This window comes from Anarhichas minor, unplaced genomic scaffold (genome assembly GCF_050575085.1).
Source record: "Anarhichas minor isolate MPS153535 unplaced genomic scaffold, ASM5057508v1 ptg000010l, whole genome shotgun sequence".
Classification (NCBI taxonomy): Eukaryota; Metazoa; Chordata; class Actinopteri; order Perciformes; family Anarhichadidae; genus Anarhichas; species Anarhichas minor.
In genome coordinates, this window is record NW_027466456.1 from 17,696,437 (window position 1) to 17,714,113 (window position 17,677).

General features: G+C 41.4%; 1 protein-coding gene across 3 annotated transcripts in view; it reads left to right on the forward strand.

The window, feature by feature from the left end:
* Positions 1–15,506, forward strand: part of LOC142947042 (BMP/retinoic acid-inducible neural-specific protein 3-like) — a 30,293-nt gene extending 14,787 nt beyond the window's left edge. For all 3 annotated transcript variants that reach the window (XM_076088690.1, XM_076088687.1, XM_076088689.1), the window contains 6 exons: positions 856–1,046; positions 7,202–7,307; positions 7,468–7,704; positions 9,784–10,006; positions 13,111–13,453; positions 14,736–15,506. In XM_076088690.1, the coding sequence (XP_075944805.1) occupies positions 856–1,046; positions 7,202–7,307; positions 7,468–7,704; positions 9,784–10,006; positions 13,111–13,453; positions 14,736–15,506 (1,871 nt within the window). The remainder of the gene's footprint in view (positions 1–855; positions 1,047–7,201; positions 7,308–7,467; positions 7,705–9,783; positions 10,007–13,110; positions 13,454–14,735) is intronic.
* The last annotated feature ends 2,171 nt before the right edge of the window (positions 15,507–17,677 follow it).

The following is a 17,677-nucleotide window of genomic DNA, read 5'->3' on the forward strand; positions in this document are numbered from 1 at the left end:
GCGCTTACCAGCTGCCTGAGCTGATGCAGCCCATAACTCTGGCTCCCAGCCAGCACTTAGTGTTATGAAGAGAGGAGAATGAGGAGTTTGCCTTGGATTGTTGCCAGAGATATGCCTCTGTGGTTCTGAATGGATTGCCTCTGTGTTCAGAAACATATGGACCTAATGAAATTAATAAATAGATTGTGATATCAACACGGTGCCCTTCAGCAGCTGAGCAAGAAAAGCAGTGGGCAGAAGAAGGGCCCTGGGACATTAACACTGCATTATGATAGGAATATGATGTGCAGTGTCTTAAGGGACTTTCAAGGAAAGAGTGCCCTGCACCATGGCCCCTAGGCTTAGAGAGAGCTGATTGCTATGATCCGTTGCTATACAGGGTGGCATATACTAATCGTGGTCAAGTGTCTTTGTACTTCAGAGGCCCCTTGTTGCTCCTTTTCTCTTAACCACATGGAATATAGTGTGTGTGTGTGTGTGTGTGTCTCCTGGAGCACAGTATGTGGCAGGTTTTAAAATGACTGTAAAAGTAATTGGCATGAACTCCAAACAAAAATGTCATCATGAGCTGTAATGAAAAGAGTTGCCAAATGCAGACACTCAAATCTCATTACCAGAAAGTCCAAGTGAAAAAGCCCAATATACTTGGCACACTTTTTGATTGACAAGTGATTTGCGGCAGGTGCACATAAAAACCTTAACCACGAGCGCTTAGAACCAAATTCAAGACAAAGAACACTTAAACACTTATGCTATTTACTCTTTGATTTTCTAACAGAGAAGTTCAACTCTATCCCTGAAAGTAAAAAAAGATAAAATTACATTTTCTTCGTTGAATGTTATGTTTCTTTGCAGGAGAAGAGGCCTTAACGATATTTGTGGACAAGAGGAAACTGAGTAAGAAGGCAGAGGTGAGCGATTACTCGAGTAACTCCTCCACTGTGACTCTGGAAGCTCTGCACCAGCTGGCTGCCTCCTACTTCATCGACAGGGAGAGCACTTTGCGCAAGCTGCACCACATCCAGATCGCCTCCACTGCCATCAAGGTAACACCTTCGTATCTCTATTGTTGAGTTCTTCGGGCACATCCACAGACTAATGCATTAATTATCAAAGATGCAATCGTTTTTTAATCTTCCGTCAGCCCAAACCCAAGTCAATATCATTACATATGACAATAAGCTGAGATGGTAAAAAGCTAGAAGGCGGGTAGTCTTGGAAGATTACTGTCTTACCTACTTCTTTGGAAACTTTCTGATGACTTTCTTCCAACCGCATTTTCTCTCGTTATTATGTATACGTATACAGTATGTACGAAACAATATTTCTAAACTGTTTCCCTGTGTTTACATACTAATTTTGCAAATGATGTAATGTTGTTATTACCATGCCAACACACTGTTAAAGTAACCTTCAAATAGACTTTAAAAAGCTAAATTTAGGCAACATTGGTACGTAATAAAGCAGAGAACGAGCGCTCTATTCTAAGAAGCCATGTATCGCAAACAGAAGACCTTGTGTTCCTGTCTCTTTTTCATCCATTGTTCTGAAGCCGCAGACCGGCTATGATTGTCAACATGAGCCTGCATAAAAAACACGGTACATGATTTCTGGGTTTAAGGGTTTGAGATTTACCTCTCACTGCCAACTGGAGTTGCTAACATGGGAATATGCCCAGAGAAGCTTCGAATGAAACTCATCTTTGGAGGAAAGCAAATCACAATCACCAGTTATATGATGTGATATTTTTTCCCCATACCACAATTATATCAGAAACATTCATAAATAGCAGAGTAGGGTTTTTCCACCGCATTCCATTGGGAATTATATGCACAAAATGACAATACCGAAGGATAGAGCCTTTTTGTTTTTGACTCTGATAACAAAATTGCTGCAGATATTAATTGTAAGAGCTCAAAATATACTAATCAAATAACAAGAAAGACCGCAAATGAATGAAAGAAGACTCAGAAATATACATATCATCAAAGAATACTGTACTAAATAAATAAAGAGTCTTAAAATACATAGGTCAGGCTGTTCTCATCCAGTGTTTGTACCTACGGAGAGTAATGTGCTGTAATTCGTAGATATCTCGAAACATCAAATCGTCTGTTATCCACGTAATCATGATACAGACCGCAAAAGCCCACACTAAGAGGCAGTGGGTCGGTCAAATAAAAAGTGATCTTTTATCCAGGAGACTGCTGTTCGTTCTCCGTGGTAGAGGAGGAGTGGACCTTGATTTATTCGTCACGTAATTGCGTACTTCAGAAGTGGCCCTTCCTTCATTATTCGAACCCAGACGACGATCGTATCCTAAAACTAATTCAGTAGTTCACAGTCTTTTCCTCAACCGAACAAAGTAGTTTGGTTGCCTGAACCTAACTTGTTGTTTTCTGTGATGACAGATGTTAATTGTAAAAGTAAGCTTAACGTCACACGTGTTGTCTGCTATCAGGAGTAACTTTTCGTAATCTATCGTACAAACTGTTGCATAAGGATACATTGCATAGGTACGTTTAAAAAGACGTGGACACTCTGACCGATTGATCTCTATGCACACACTGTTCATTGGAAAAAGGTCACAGATTCAAATTTGTACTTCAATTTTAATATGAAATGTGTTTGTTGCTTTCAGGTGTCATTTGTAAAGTAGAAAGCATCATCTCTCAAGGCAATATGTGAACGATTCCCATGTCTTGATACAATAAATTGCCAATAAAATGGGGAGATGGTGTTTTTTTATCACCCTTGTGATAAGATATGATCTCCAGCTACCCCGAACACATCGAGTCTAGAGGAAGCTGGTTGATGAGTGCATATGGTGAGGGGAAGATAAATGAATCTTGTGAGAAACAGCTCGTGACAGGTTTCTGCCTCCAGTTGTCACCTTCAGGCAGCACGGGGTTAATAGGGCCACAGAGCGTAGGATGACTCTCCTTTCTGCCTCTCTTTCATTCCTCGGGAACACAGCGGTGGTCGCCTTGTGAAGTGTAGCTTCCTCTGCTGTAGCAGAGCATGAATCAGACTCCCTGTACTTATATCAAAGCTCTGTCCTCTCACTACATTGTGTTCAGGGAGGGTTAGGTATTTATTTTGCTGCTAAGGTGGGTGCATCAGGTGCAGAGGCAGATACTTTTGTCTGTTTCATTTCAGTTTTTTTTTTTTTCTGTAGCTACAGAGAGGAAGAGAATAAGAGAGTGTGTGCTTTCATGCTCCAAAGGTAGTGATCTGGCGTGACTGACAGGTAGGAAGTAGAAAGAGGTATGATTCACCTCCATCACTGGTAGAGAGTGAGTCAAAGGAGCGATATATTCCTCCACACTTGTGCATCATTTCCACAGGGCGTTGACCCGCACGGCACCGGAACAGATACAACTAAGCACTCCTCTGCATGAATTCAAAATCAAACAAGTTGAGGAATGAATGAGAGAGGGCTGGCGAGGCAAAGACCCCCCCCCCCCCCCCCCCCTGCTGTCTCCATGCAAAGGGGAAATTGAAGCTCATTTTGGAGGAAAAGCTCGTTACTCTTGCGGTGCACTGGGGATTGGCTGCGGAAATTTGGGCTCTCTCACAGAAGTCTCGGCCCAGAGCAAACTGTGTTCAGGGCGGCTTGTTTGTACAATGAGTAATGACCCCAGTTGTTCGAGAGCGTCAGGGATCACTTTTGCTACGATTTGAGAATTTCATAGACTCGATTGCGATATCCCCACCTGACCCCGGCCATGTTTGCCTGTGTCTGCACACAGCTTGTATGGGTTGTATTGTGTTCTCATTATGGTAGAGAAATACATGTTGGTGTCTCGATCCGACTGACTCGATCAATTATCGTCTGGGCTATCGCAGAGTAGATCACAATAAAAACCAAACTTTAGTTTTACTGGCAGAGCAATACACGTCAGTGAGGGAAAACAAAACACCTCCACATACTGACATACTCATAAACTAAATAAATTCAAGACGCAAAGCTGCGTTAAATGTTGAAACAAATGACAATGTGGGTTGTGATTATCGCCAACTTTGTTTTTTCTGGTGTGGGCGTGGCCTTCCTTTTCCTCGCTCCCGGCTCTGCTCATCACACTCACCTGTCCCCTATCTGTTCATCAAGCTCATCAGGCTCACCTGCTTCTCTTCATCTTATCAACATGCAGTATATCTACCCCGGCGCTTCAACCGCTGCCCAGTCAGCGGTTGAAGTGTACGTAGTGGAGGTTTACTATATATTAAAATATAAATCCTGGTTGGATATCAGTTTTGTAATTGGAAGTTACTGCTTTTTGGGGTTGTCAGTCGCTTCTTTTGTGTTTTGCCATCACATTGAAATATTCCGCAGCATCAAGTCACCCTCAGCTCAAAATAAAACCGCCTGTCTTATTTTGCGAGTGGAATTTTTCATATATATATTATAGCTGTGACAGTTGATGTTGGCTGTCACTGATGGAACATAATTCCTATAATATTGGAGATGATATGTTAATATTTCTGAGTGAGTTGGATCCTGGAGGAGCTGCAGAATGGGGTTTGAAAGTGAGTTTTTTAAATATTCTGCATATACTCTGAACATGTTTTTAACAGCGCTGCAGTGGACGTGTTTAAACCTAGTACACGTGTTGAAGAAGATCAAATAAAACCACTGAATTATGTTTATATATTAAATGTCTCAAATTTAAAATCTGCTGTATGTAACCGTAACACCTTTTTAAGTGCAAATCAAACCTTATTACTGGATCTGTCTTTAATCCATACATATTTATATGAATCTTCAACTATATGTTTCATCTTCAGTTGCTGGGCTCTGTATTTTGTCCCCATCAGATGAAAGCTGAACAAGTATGTAAAATGTAATGTAGGCCACAGTATAATTTCACCACTGAATCACTACAGAAATGTAAGTCTGATAAAAGATGAGTTAATGGCCAACACTGGATAAAACTTGTTAACTTAGTGACATTTTCCCCGCTCTGACTTAGGCTCTTGTTTAAAGATATACTGTATGTGCTCAGTCCATATATAGCTTACATATATTATTAATATCTCTTTATTGACTGAATTAAAATAGAGGCTCTGCCTATATCACCACACACACTCTTAACTCAAATTGAACAGACTGATCAGATGTTCTGGAACATTGTCTCAGGAACTGGTAGAGATCAAATCAGAGCTAAAAGGAGATTAGATATTGGACTTCCATTCATCGAGTGGACACAAATAGCTATTGTTGCTATACAACTGCTGGATGTGCACATATCAATTTAGGAGTTAAAGTGGCTTCAAGTTTTCAAAGTGTTATTTTGTGTTTTTTTCTAATCGCTATTTCAAAATGTTATTTTAATGGTATCAATATTTTCTTAGATAGGCACATTGTAGTCTCCCAGATAATACAACAGGTAAGAGCTGTAGTTATGTCTTCACTGTTGGTTGGAATCAAAACTATAGTTGACAATTCTTTTGTTCGAAAATGTATTTTAATATGCAGATTATTGCCAGCGGCCCACATAACATGCCACTTAAAACATGAGTTTCAAGCAACTGTGATTGGATGTTTCTTACCAAAATGCACTCTGGGAGTTTTGGCCAACTTTTGTGTTTGTTTGTATCTACACAAGTTCTTCAAGATTTGTATTAAGTTTTGTGCTAATGATTCACTTGAAGAGTTTCATGCCCACTCAGATAACTCAATGTGATCTCATCCCCCCTCCTCATATTTTGCCACTAGGGCAGAATCCCTTTGCATTGTATCTTGACGCTGAAGCTTCGCACGTGGTTGACATTGTGAAACAGTCGCAGTAAATTTAATAACAAGGTGGCGGTTAGGTTAGGGTTAGAACAACATTATAGTACGGCTTAAAATAAATACCCTTGTAATATAACATGAGCTGTCATCGTGTCGACCGCCCGCTAGTGGCACCAAACCATTTAATGCACTCTTTAAAGTTGGAGCCCATCTCAACTCCCTCTGAAAGTTGTTGTTGTTGTTTTCCAGTATGTGCGAAAGGTTTGTGGTAATTCAGAATATTCCCGTCTTTAGAATTTCTCATCCGCTGTATGTGGCAGTGATCAAAACGTTCGTCTTCTTCTGCTTCTCTTGCTCCCACTCTGCTGTTTGAACGAGTCAGTGACATACTTTTAACACTGCAGTACCTGGAGCCCACATAATGAAACAATAATGAAAATATACCAAAAAATATACCAAAGAAAAGGCAGAAATCTTCCACAAAGCTCCAGCTTTTGCTTCATTCCTTTACACGGCCATGTGCCAATATACAGGTGGCCAATAATGTCCTATTAAGTATTTTTAATATACCAGAATGTATCTACAGTGAATATCAGCTGCTATGCAAAAGCGGAAATTGAATGCTCTGCTCATCAGTCAATGTTTTGCCGTATGGTATATCATATGGCATATCAAATAATTCCTTAAAAAGATTCACTATTTATGTGGTCTGAAACCCAGGTCTCTCATTTCCTCACATTCATATCGGCATTAAAATCCCTTATGAGGGAAACAAGGGATTTATAATGTGATACGAATATCATTGTGAAGGAATTGCACTCAAATTATCTTCATTTTCCTTTTCTCATTCACAGAGGATATTTATTCTTCCTCTCACAAACCCCTTTCCTCTGGATTAGGCTTCGTATTAAAAAGCCCCCATACTGAGTTTTCCCTTACCTGGAGCACACCGGCCTCATATGAGAGCCCAAGCCCTTCCGCCCTCTGATTGTGTTACTGATCGACTGACCCTCATTGTCTCGCCTCATCCATCTGTCACTTTACACCAACTGTCCTCTGACAAGCCTGACCGGGACAAATCGCTGAACGAAATATGGTGTCCCAGAACCGCAAAGAGAGAAAAATGAGAATCGGTTAGCTGCTCGCCGCTACGTGTCACAGCAAGAAAAAAGGAGAGCGTTGAAATAAGATCTCTTCTTGCAGATGAAGTGAAAGAGGAACGCTTTGCTGGAGCTGCTTCTGTGGCAAAGGTCAATCGAAATGTCTTCAATCAGTGACCAGACGAAAAAGGAAACTGAATGAGCTTACCCCAGTTTTCCCTTTCAGTCACATACACAAGTTCAACCCGTTGTGTAGAAAGCACTTTTTAAACAGTTTGACGGTGTCTAAAATGTGCCTTGTGTAACATAATTGGCATCCTCTAACAAGATTACATGAATCATCTTTTTATTTGTTGTTGCCCAGGTGACAGAGACCCGCACAGGTCCTCTTGGATGTAGTAACTATGACAACCTTGACTCTGTTAGCTCTGTGCTGGTTCAGAGCCCCGAAAATAAAGTCCAGCTGCAAGGTTTGTCTGATTTTTAACACATTTTTTGTGATTTGCATGATATGTTTTTAAAAGTCAAACTAATAAGTATATGCACATATGGGATTGTATTAAGTAAATTATGAGCTCAGCCCTAATACATGACTACAGTGATTCCACTTTCACTGTCTTGGTTCTACAGGCTTGCAGGTGATCCTTCCAGACTACTTGCGAGAAAGCTTTGTGCAGGCTGCTCTGAGCTACATCGCCTGTAATGGAGAGGGGGAATTTGTCTGCAAGGACAACGACTGCTGGTGCCATTGTAACCCCAAGTTCCCAGAGTGCAACTGCCCCTATATGGACATCCAAGCCATGGAGGAGAGCCTGGAGAGGATCACAGAGACATGGGCGATGCTCTATAAAGAGTTTGAGGAATCCGGTAGGAAAGCCGTCTAGAAAGCTATGGATTTTTTGCACTTTTTCACATTGCATGCCTCATTCTAAATGCAGAGAAATCAAACTTTTAGAATATAAGTCATTAGAGGGAGGAAGGATGAATTCCACTGCTTTATATGCACCGTTAAATGGGAGTGAGGTTCATATATACATGTTCCTCCCTATTCTATGATTCATAGGCGGTCTATAATAGCTGGGTATGAATCCTGTCCTGGAACACTATCTGCAGGAAGGAAATTAACAGTGCAACAGGACCGGATTTTTTTCAAAATCAACAGCGTTTGGTAGTTTACAATGCCTGGAGCTGATTAATTAGCTATAACAGCCATTCATTGCCAGACCAGCTTTTCATATCCCTGGGGAAACAGAGTTTCAGCGGACGCTCTTAGCATAATGTTTGGTTATTATTGCTGTGCTCGGTCACCCTGTCTTGGTCATTATTACACAGGTGAAATCAAAATGGCTGTCTTTTTTAAATTTTTTTTTTTTTCCTCCACTCCTCAGATTTGGCTGAAATATCCCTAAGTGCAATTACTTTTAAAGTTTATGTTTTAATAGCTGGGTGTGAAGTGAGGGCATGAGCGTGCCCAGAATCATAAATGTGTCCTTCAGCGTGGGCTACCACACGTTCCTAGCTGGCTGCTTTATCAGTAGGGGAAGATGTCAGGAAACGGTCTAACCATGAGATCAAAAAGGGACTCCTCCCTAATACCAATGCTATTGTTGACCTTCAACCAAATGGTGCCAAAACAGGACATGACGGAATCGGAAATCCAAAGAGTTTTCTATTGTTTTAGGCAGGGCTGAGCTCATTGTTACAATATGTGGCTTTCACGCTAATTCACTTATTTAAGAGAAGACGATGAGGTGAAAATGATGAATGTGACAAAACCACATCAATCAACATATTTGAACGTTTTTAAACTCAAATATAACACATACAAAACATAATGGTGTAATGTAGAAGGAGAAAAGTTGATAAAGAGATAAATGACGATGTTCATGGTAGGGATACTTTTACGAACAGTATTAGTACAGATTGTTGCAGTAATAATACTGTATCAGGGAGGTTATATTTAGCATTTTAAACTATAATGTATTATCGTTGAATTAATTTTGATACATTTGCAAATCTCACTCTGTATCATAAAACCAAAGATCCCATTAAACATCTTGCTCTCTGCTTCAAAGTGGCCCTATCGTGTCTTTTACTATCTTTAGTGTCAGTCTGGAGGTTTCCTTTTTGCTTTACCGAACATGATCAAAATGTTGTGTGTGAGAGCTGACTTTTCAAAGCACCACATGCCAGATGCTCTGTCCAAGTGTAAGGCACTCCATATTTTTAGCCCAAATAGAACAGGCTGCCAAGGTATGTCCAATTTCAAAAGCCACTGAAAAATACAGCCATCTTTCGACTCAAACAGGAGGAAACGACTGCTGCATCCTGTGTTTTATAGCAACCCACAGTCCAATGAGCACTGGTCAGTTTAATGGAGCGCTGAGGTGATCCTTGTCAAGTTGTAAAATCAGGAAAAATCACGTGACCACAATTTATTTATGAGATGTAATATCATTGGCTTGTAAATATGTTATATGATGACAATAATTGAAGCCAAGCATGAATTTAAAATGAGTTCCAAAACATGTTGTAAACCCAGCACAGAAAAATCTTTATAATTGAGACCAAATAAATGCATTAAGGTGGAGTTACCAGGCTATCGCACTCTTTTCATTTACTCTCATCAGTTGGAAAAACAGAATGTACGCTAGACTTATTAGATTCAACGCTACAATTATCGGAACAATACAAACATTCAGGCTCCCTAATGTGGCTCAAAGGTCTATTGCAGATATAAATGTTGAATAAAAGACTACGGAGGAAATTCAGCAAATTTATTTGGCAACCCTATTCAAATATCCTGCGACCCACCTGTGTGTCCGGACCCATCTTTTAACATAACCGGTATAGACGATAGTAGATGCTAACAATGGAAATAAACCTGGCAACGCTGTTTTGATGATGAAATGTTAAGATGTCCCCGTGTCTTGTCTGTGGTTACAGATGAATTCAAGGCGTTCTATGCGAGGCTCCCCCACAACTATTTCCTGAACGTGTCAGGCATCCAACACTTGTGGTCGATGGACAACCTGTTCCAGTGGCGATATGAGCAGTTGGAGAACAGCATGCGGGTCCTTGCCAGTCGAGCCCAGAGAGTCATCTTCAAGCTCTTCAGTCTCAGTAAAAGATGTCATCGACAGCCCCAAGTGCGCCTACCAAGAGAACGGTGAGCTCAGCCGCTGGAACACACATCTCATGTGTATGTTAAGTCCTGTGTAACCCTACTGCAGAGAACATTTTTTAATTAAAGCTCTGCCTTTTTGCAATGTAGTTATCTCTTAATCCTTCCATTTCTGTTGATGTATACATCCATGAGGTTCTGGGATTTGTTTGCCCAAAGCTGCTGTACATTGAGTCAGAGCGTGCGGTTCTCTCTAAAGATTAATCCAATTACGTACAGTACATCTCTTTTGTATTACATCCTGCTAAAATGCAGTGAAATACCAATAAAACAAGCCAGACATCTACTGCAAGAGAACTGTAGCCCAGTTTTTATACACGTACATTTGTTTTAATTTTGCAGATCAACATAAGAGACCTTATACCTGGCTTACTTTGCTTGTATCGGCTGCTCTAAAAGAAAACTTCAACTTTAAAAATCCACAAGTCTCTGCTCCATTAAAAATGTATTGGGCTTCATGAAATCTTCATTTAATTGGACTTCATCCCCATGAAACCCCTCTGAAACCCGCATTGGTTTCCTGGCCACAAAGAAAAGGAATTCTACTTTCCTCAGCCTTTGCTGCTGAGAGAGGACAATCATTTCTTCCCATGCCAGCAAGAGGTCGCTTGTCAGTAAAAAAACACACACGTCATTTTAAGTGTTTGACCAATGCTGGTGAGGACAGTTTCCGAATTTCAAGTTTGTGTTTAAGACCGAATAAGATTCACGTTCACTCAGGCTACCTTCCTCCGTCAGAGGGGTTGATTGTCGAAGGTGATGAATCCAACCATTACTGTCAGTCACACTGCTCTCAGATGGACTGAGCTTTCACAGTAATGGTGGCGATGCTAGAGAGCACAACACATTAATCAGCCGGCAGATTCATCTATACAGTGCATTTTATTCAATGTCCAGTCTCTCTCTCTCTCGATTTATTTTCTTCTTCTTTCTCTTCACTGTCTCAGCACTAATCTGTGTCGCCCTCTCCACAACATTGCCAACAGACACATTAATCACTGATGCAGCTGATATTCCCACCCACTTGCCAGGAAAAGGAGTGGGAGCGTCATCGCCCTCATCCAGGCAGTGTTTATCTATGTTATTACCGCCGCATCAACGAAGAAGCCTTCCCTTTCTTTTCTCTCTTCACAGACATCTCCATACTCAGTGGAAGGAGATTGAGAATGGGGATGTTTGTCAGTTTTGCCTGGGAGAGAAACGGAAGCTCTTGAAAAAGCCCTCACTCTTCCTTTAACGTCCTGTTTAAGGCACTTGAGATAGATGAGCGCGATGTGATTGATTTTGCGTCCTGGGGCCTCCTTTTTTTTTCCCTGTGCTGACAATTATGAGCGAATAATCCAGTCAAAGCAGCAGTCAGCTTGGCTTTTATTAGGCGGGTAATGATAAGAAGACTGCACAGCACACTTGCTCAAACTTTTTGGCATTAGGCACAATGATGCACATTGTCATTCGAGTGATTCTTTCAGTGCTTTTATCTGCTGAGAAAATTCCTTTCTTGTGCCTAGGCTTTAAACAGAAAAAGGTGCCGGATTTTTATACGGCGAGTCCTCTCATCTTTGTTTGACTACTAAGAGAGTGCAATTAGGATTTGACTCTAGAAATGTTGAATAGTTTTTTAATTAACTTGTCAAGGGATTCAGTAGATCAGACCAATTTCATCTTTGCAGCCTCGCACTGTTTCAATTACAGTACATGAATTCACGAGGAAAAAATGTCCAGAAGGCATGGAAATGATGACACTGGTGTTTCCTTAATTTACATTGTCCACATTGATACATTTTGATTTACAAATTGACTGGTCGGGCACATTTCTGTTAGTAGCATGCATGCTGTACCTCTGACAAGAAAATGATTAGTAGTAAAAGTTTTTACTATTCATTCATTGATATTTTTCACCATCTAATGCACAAAACGGATAACAATGGAGGAAGGAATGCAAGGCAGAAGCAAACAAATGTGAAAACAATTTATAAAAGAATATAAAGACAGAAAGGTAAATTACAATGTGATAATTACAACAGTAAGTTAAGGTTTGACTCAGTTTGTTCGTACCTTATATGGTCAAAATGATGCCTGCTCCTTTTAAAGCGGCGCAGAAGTTCGAACACATTGTGATCCAAGCGGGAGAAAGAGTTGCAGGGAGCAGGAAGGCTGTACATAATCACACCAGGGAACTAACAGTACAGCTGCAGTCTTTGTATTGGGGACTGCTTTGCTCTGCTGAAGCTGTCGGAGGTGAAATGCCTTGCCCACAGGTAGCGCGTGATGGAAAGGAAGAGCCCTTTCGGATCATTTCCCATGACCGCTTTTCCCATTAGGGGGTTTTAATATTCAAATCAGTGATTTTCTGAACTTAGACTTGCTTCCAACTGCCAAACATACAATGAGATTGGGATACGGAAGAAGGATGCCCCAAATATAATCCGGCAAACATTTTCAGATTAGCATAAAGTTTACCACAATACACCCTCATCAAAGAAAAAGGCTTCTTTTTTTCTGAAAGGAAAGCCGGCGGTATGTACCGTGCATCCCTTCTCGTCAGCGAGCAAAGAGGATGAGAGGCATAAAGGGATCACAGTCAAGAAAGCGCTACAGACGGGAATCAAACTCTGGCCCACATGGGGGAATTATATGTATGTCTGAGAGTCTGATACCCTAAGGCTGCAGCGCACTTCTAATATTTATGTCACAGACTGATCAAAGATAACTTTCTCTCTCTCTCTACTGTCTCTCTCTTCCTTTTCAAACACCAATGTTTCTTTGCATTTGTAACCTACACTCAATGGGCACTTTATGATATTTCTGCAAACACTTCCATACAATCTTAAGATCTTTATCCTGCTGAAAATATCCAACTTTTGACCTCACCTCAACCATGCTTACTTGAATCCTCTCAGGCCTGTTTGCCCACCTTATATCATACTGATTATGCTTTCTATTTTTTAATGAGCAAGCTGTCTGCACACCCAGCCAGGTGTCCCAGTCCTAATAAAGCAGCTACCTATTAAACCAGCTCATCCTATAAGCCCTGTTCAACAACCTCTCTCTCTCATCCTCCTTCTGCCTCTCTGTCTTCCCTGGTGCAGGCCTCAGTCCTACTGGCTGAGTCACTTGCAGTCCCTCCTGTATTGCTCAGAGAACAACCAGCTTGGTGCATTCTCCGAGGAGCTCCACAGCTGCAGCTGCAGATATGACCACAGCCCCTGTCAGCTGCCGCCGCCGTGCTCTGTCGGGGAGGGCTCGGTATGCGCTGCCTGTGCACCAGACAACCACACCCGCTGTGGGAGCTGCAACCCGGGCTTCGCCCTGATACAGGGGGCCTGCAGGTCCATGGTGGCGGACTCCACGGAGAACTACCTGGGATTCGAGACGGACCTCCAGGATTTGGAGCTGGGCTACCTACTGCAGAGAAGTGACCGCAGGCTAGAGGTATATTTTTTCCGTTAGCCTTTTGTTTTAATGTATGACCGAGAGCTGAGCTGTCTTTCAAAGCAGTATCCTGGGAAAGATAGACTCACTCATGGGAGCCACTCAGCATTACAAAGTCTCGCCCTTCGGGCTACTGAGTAACTTCATAATGTCTTCGTGTTTTTCATTGTATTTGTTGAGACAAGTTTTGTGTGTTGTGTTCATCTGAGGGAAAGTAATAATACTTTATATAAATAAAAAAAATAGGTTAGCTGGGAAAAGAAAACCTCGGAAAAGACGGCTCCTTAGTAGATGGAGTTTCTCTAAACAACCATCCGGAAGGCCACTGGATGTGGTGGAATGCTTTGGAAATAACAATTAAGGTGGACTGTGTGTTGTTGTATGTTGGAGTAATGAGGAAAATGCAAAATAAAGAAGTAAACTAATACCTATTTTGTTGCCTTTGAGGTCAGAGCCCGTCCCTTTAGGCCTATTTCCAAAGCCACGCCCCCAAAGATATCACAATGAGAGTAAAGATATTATAATGAACTTAAACGGAACATGGCTAGTGTGAGTAGTCAAAGCTGTTAAAATAGCAGTTTGTGGGAGACTCCGATGACGAGCAATAAGTACAAGGGGCAGATTGCGCACATGCAGGCAGGAAGGCCTATTAGCCAGTCCGATTATTTCATTCAAATTATTGTTATTCTTTCTTTGGCAGAGCATTTGAGTCATTGATTGCCTCAAGGATATAATGAGAATTTCAACAAAATTATGAAAAATGCTTTACCTTTTAAGTGAATGTTGGCTCGACAACACAATTGTGCTTCCATTTGGCCCATGGGTGTATTAAGAGAACAGCATGGCATGTTCCAATCATTACAATGGAAGTTGCTCACTGGGAACCTAAACGTTCGTCAGGCTTTTGCTTTCCGGGCCCAAAGCATACGAACATTAGAGTGTTTGTAGTGCTCAGACAGTCTTCATTTTTTTAACAGCTGCTTCTTTAAATACGGTCCTTTTTGGACTCAAGCAGGTCACATGGCCCGCAACTACAATTGCATGTTGTGTAAGATTTATCCTGTACCACAATGTGCCCGTTTCTGCTTGAGGCAGGCACTTTAGTAGCATGTTATCCCTTTCTGTGAAAATGCCCGAATGTATGAGTATTCCATAGCCACTTATTAAAACTTCAACAATTGATTGTGATCTTGCTTTTAGGTTATAGCAATTCCAATTCCATGTTGCATGTGTGCGGTGTGTTCATGAATCTATACTGTTTTCATCTCTGTGTGTCCGATAGGTCCACGCAATATTCATCAGCAATGACATGCGACTCAACAGCTGGTTTGACCCTTCGTGGAGAAAGAGGATGCTGCTGACGCTGAAGAGCAACAAGTACAAGTCCAACATGGTCCACATGCTGCTGGGAGTATCCCTCCAGATCTGCCTTACCAAGAACAGCACCCTGGAGCCTGTCCTTACTCTCTACATCAACCCCTTTGGAGGGAGCCACTCAGAGAGCTGGTTAATCCCTGTGAATGAGAACAATTTTCCAGATTGGCAGTCCACCAAGCTGGACCTGCCCTTCGAGTGCTATAACTGGACTCTGACGCTGGGCAACAAGTGGAAAACCTTCTTTGAAACCATCCACATCTACCTTCGGAGCCGGATAAAGACTCAAGATGGAGTGAATGACAGCATATATTACGAGCCTTTAGAAGTAACGGATCCTGCTCGGAACCTGGGCTACATGAAGATCAACAGCATCCAGGTCTTTGGCTACAGCATGCACTTTGACCCAGAGGCAATCCGCGACTTGATTCTGCAGCTGGACTACCCGTACACCCAAGGGTCCCAGGACACTGCCATGCTTCAGCTCTTGGAAATACGAGATCGGGTGAACCGGCTGTCCCCTCCGGGACAACAGAGGTTGGATCTGTTTGCTTGTCTTCTGCGACACCGTCTCAAACTTACTGCCAGCGAGGTGGTTCGCATTCATGCCTCCTTACAGGCTTTCAGCTCACGACTGCCCAATTCGATGGATTATGAGACCACCAAGTTGTGCAGTTAACAGTTGCTTGAAGGGAGAATTGGACCAGCCTGTACTGAACTCCTGGACACCAGAACAGTCCTCATTGTGGTGCAGATGCTTACAGTTGTGCTCTGTCTCTATGGATTACCAAATCGTATGGTAAAACAGGAGCGAACCAGTTGTGGACAGCTGAAGAATGTACTCATCTGGCTGTTTTGGTTTCTGTTTTGTGGTAACTACCCTTCAGTGCTAGATCATAAAGAATGAGGCGGACCGGCGAAAAAAAACGCACAATTGTTTCACAAGAACAAACTATAAGAGAAAGAATTATACAGTACAAACTAAAATACATTAAAGTTGAACCATCCTGTTTCAATATGACTCTGCTCATTTCTACTGTAAGTACCAATGCCAAATGAATGGACAGTTTATGGTAAAAATGGTTAAGTCTGTTTGTTTGTAACTTTTATATGTTCCTTTGCTTCAGTAACAGTGCACTTTCCATGAAGACCAGAATACAGTGGTGTCAGTCAAGATTTTGTAGATAAATTGATATTAAAACATCATGTTATAACAGATTACAGCTGTTGGAATGTTTTTTTCACGAGCATTCTTCTCATTCTAAAATTCACTCAAGACTAATTAGAATTGGGGTAAATGAATTGGATGAAGTGATTGTAACGTCCATCGAGTCATCTTTGGATCATTTATTTCTGCAATTACTTCAACGTGTCAAAACATTTGCTGCTTACTTCACTGAACAGAAATTCACCAAGGGAAATCTGCTCCAAGCACAAACATCAAACGTCAATCAAACTGCCCTCATCTTGGTAGGGTTACTGTAAAAATGGTGGATACAATGGCAAATCCTAACCTATTCAAAACGAAGGTTCTCTAAACAGTATTCAAAGCATTAATAAAGCATACAAACTATTTGCAATGTAAAGATATAATGGCGCAGTTTCTAACCTGAAAAGAAAAATGAAGTTGCTTACCCTGAATTTTGTATTGATCACCTTAAGACTACACTTCCAATGGACACGATTAGGCAATATTTTTCCTACTCTCTTGAAGAGAATACAGCCCTTGTTTAAAAGGTGAAATCCAATGAGGCAGAATAGTGTTAAGTTGAAACTATGCAGTTTGAATAGTAAAAAGGAGTTGTGTGTTATTTACAGTTTGACTCACCAGTTCTGTCAAACCATCAGGTTCATTCTCTGCGAAATCGAATACAGTGTTGCACAATTCAAAAATGCAGCTTGGAAGCGGGTATAGGGCAGACGTCATACAGTACATGGTTTGACCCCAAGTTTTGAAGTATTTTGCAAGTAACATCCTACACTGATTTTGTTGTGTGATGGAACAGATGCATTGCGTTTTAACCAGTGCAGCTGACTACTGCTGTGGCTCCGGCCTCACTCACATTAACTAACTGCATATTAAATCAACTCATATTAGTAAATGCAACCAGGAACCTTTTACATTTATTTCAACATTTTAGTTGTTTTTAAATCACTTACAGAAACAGATATGCTTGTGTATTGGGCTGGGAGATCTGTCAAACACATATTGAGTACACAGCAGTACTGGGGCTGAACAGGTCCAGAGTAGACTCTGACAGAGGACAGCAGCAGCTCCTGCTATTGTGTTGCTGACATGCTGCTTCAGACAAGGTAATGAGACCAAATACCAATTAAGCTCAGGCAGCACTTTTTGTCCAACCCAAGTGCACAGCAGCTCAACACACTATTGTTAAACTGTGCCTGCAAGAGAGTGTGTGTGTTTGTGTCAGTGTGTGGGAGGCACTCTGTTCAGAAGGAGAAGCAAACAAAAGCTTTACTTTTAACATCAGAGGCCATTTTGTGTTTCTAATATTTAAGCACGATCACAATCATTTCCTCAATACCCTCACTAACACTGACTATCGGTTACAGTTTATTTGCCGTTGTCTACAATCTTTGCTGGACGTGTAAACTTAATCATAACTTTATAGCACTGTAGTTGCCATGCACCTATATCTTGAGGGATAACCAATGGCTGAGGTGCATTAAGACAGGTTGACATCTTAAGCTTGAAATCCCCCTCATTTTGGTGCACACACATGTCGTCACTCATTCCTGTCAATTCAAAAAGAATGGCGGTATACAGTACCAGTGTTAAGGGATGAGACACAATGCTTCACTGGTTACACTCCTGAACCGCCGTGTAGA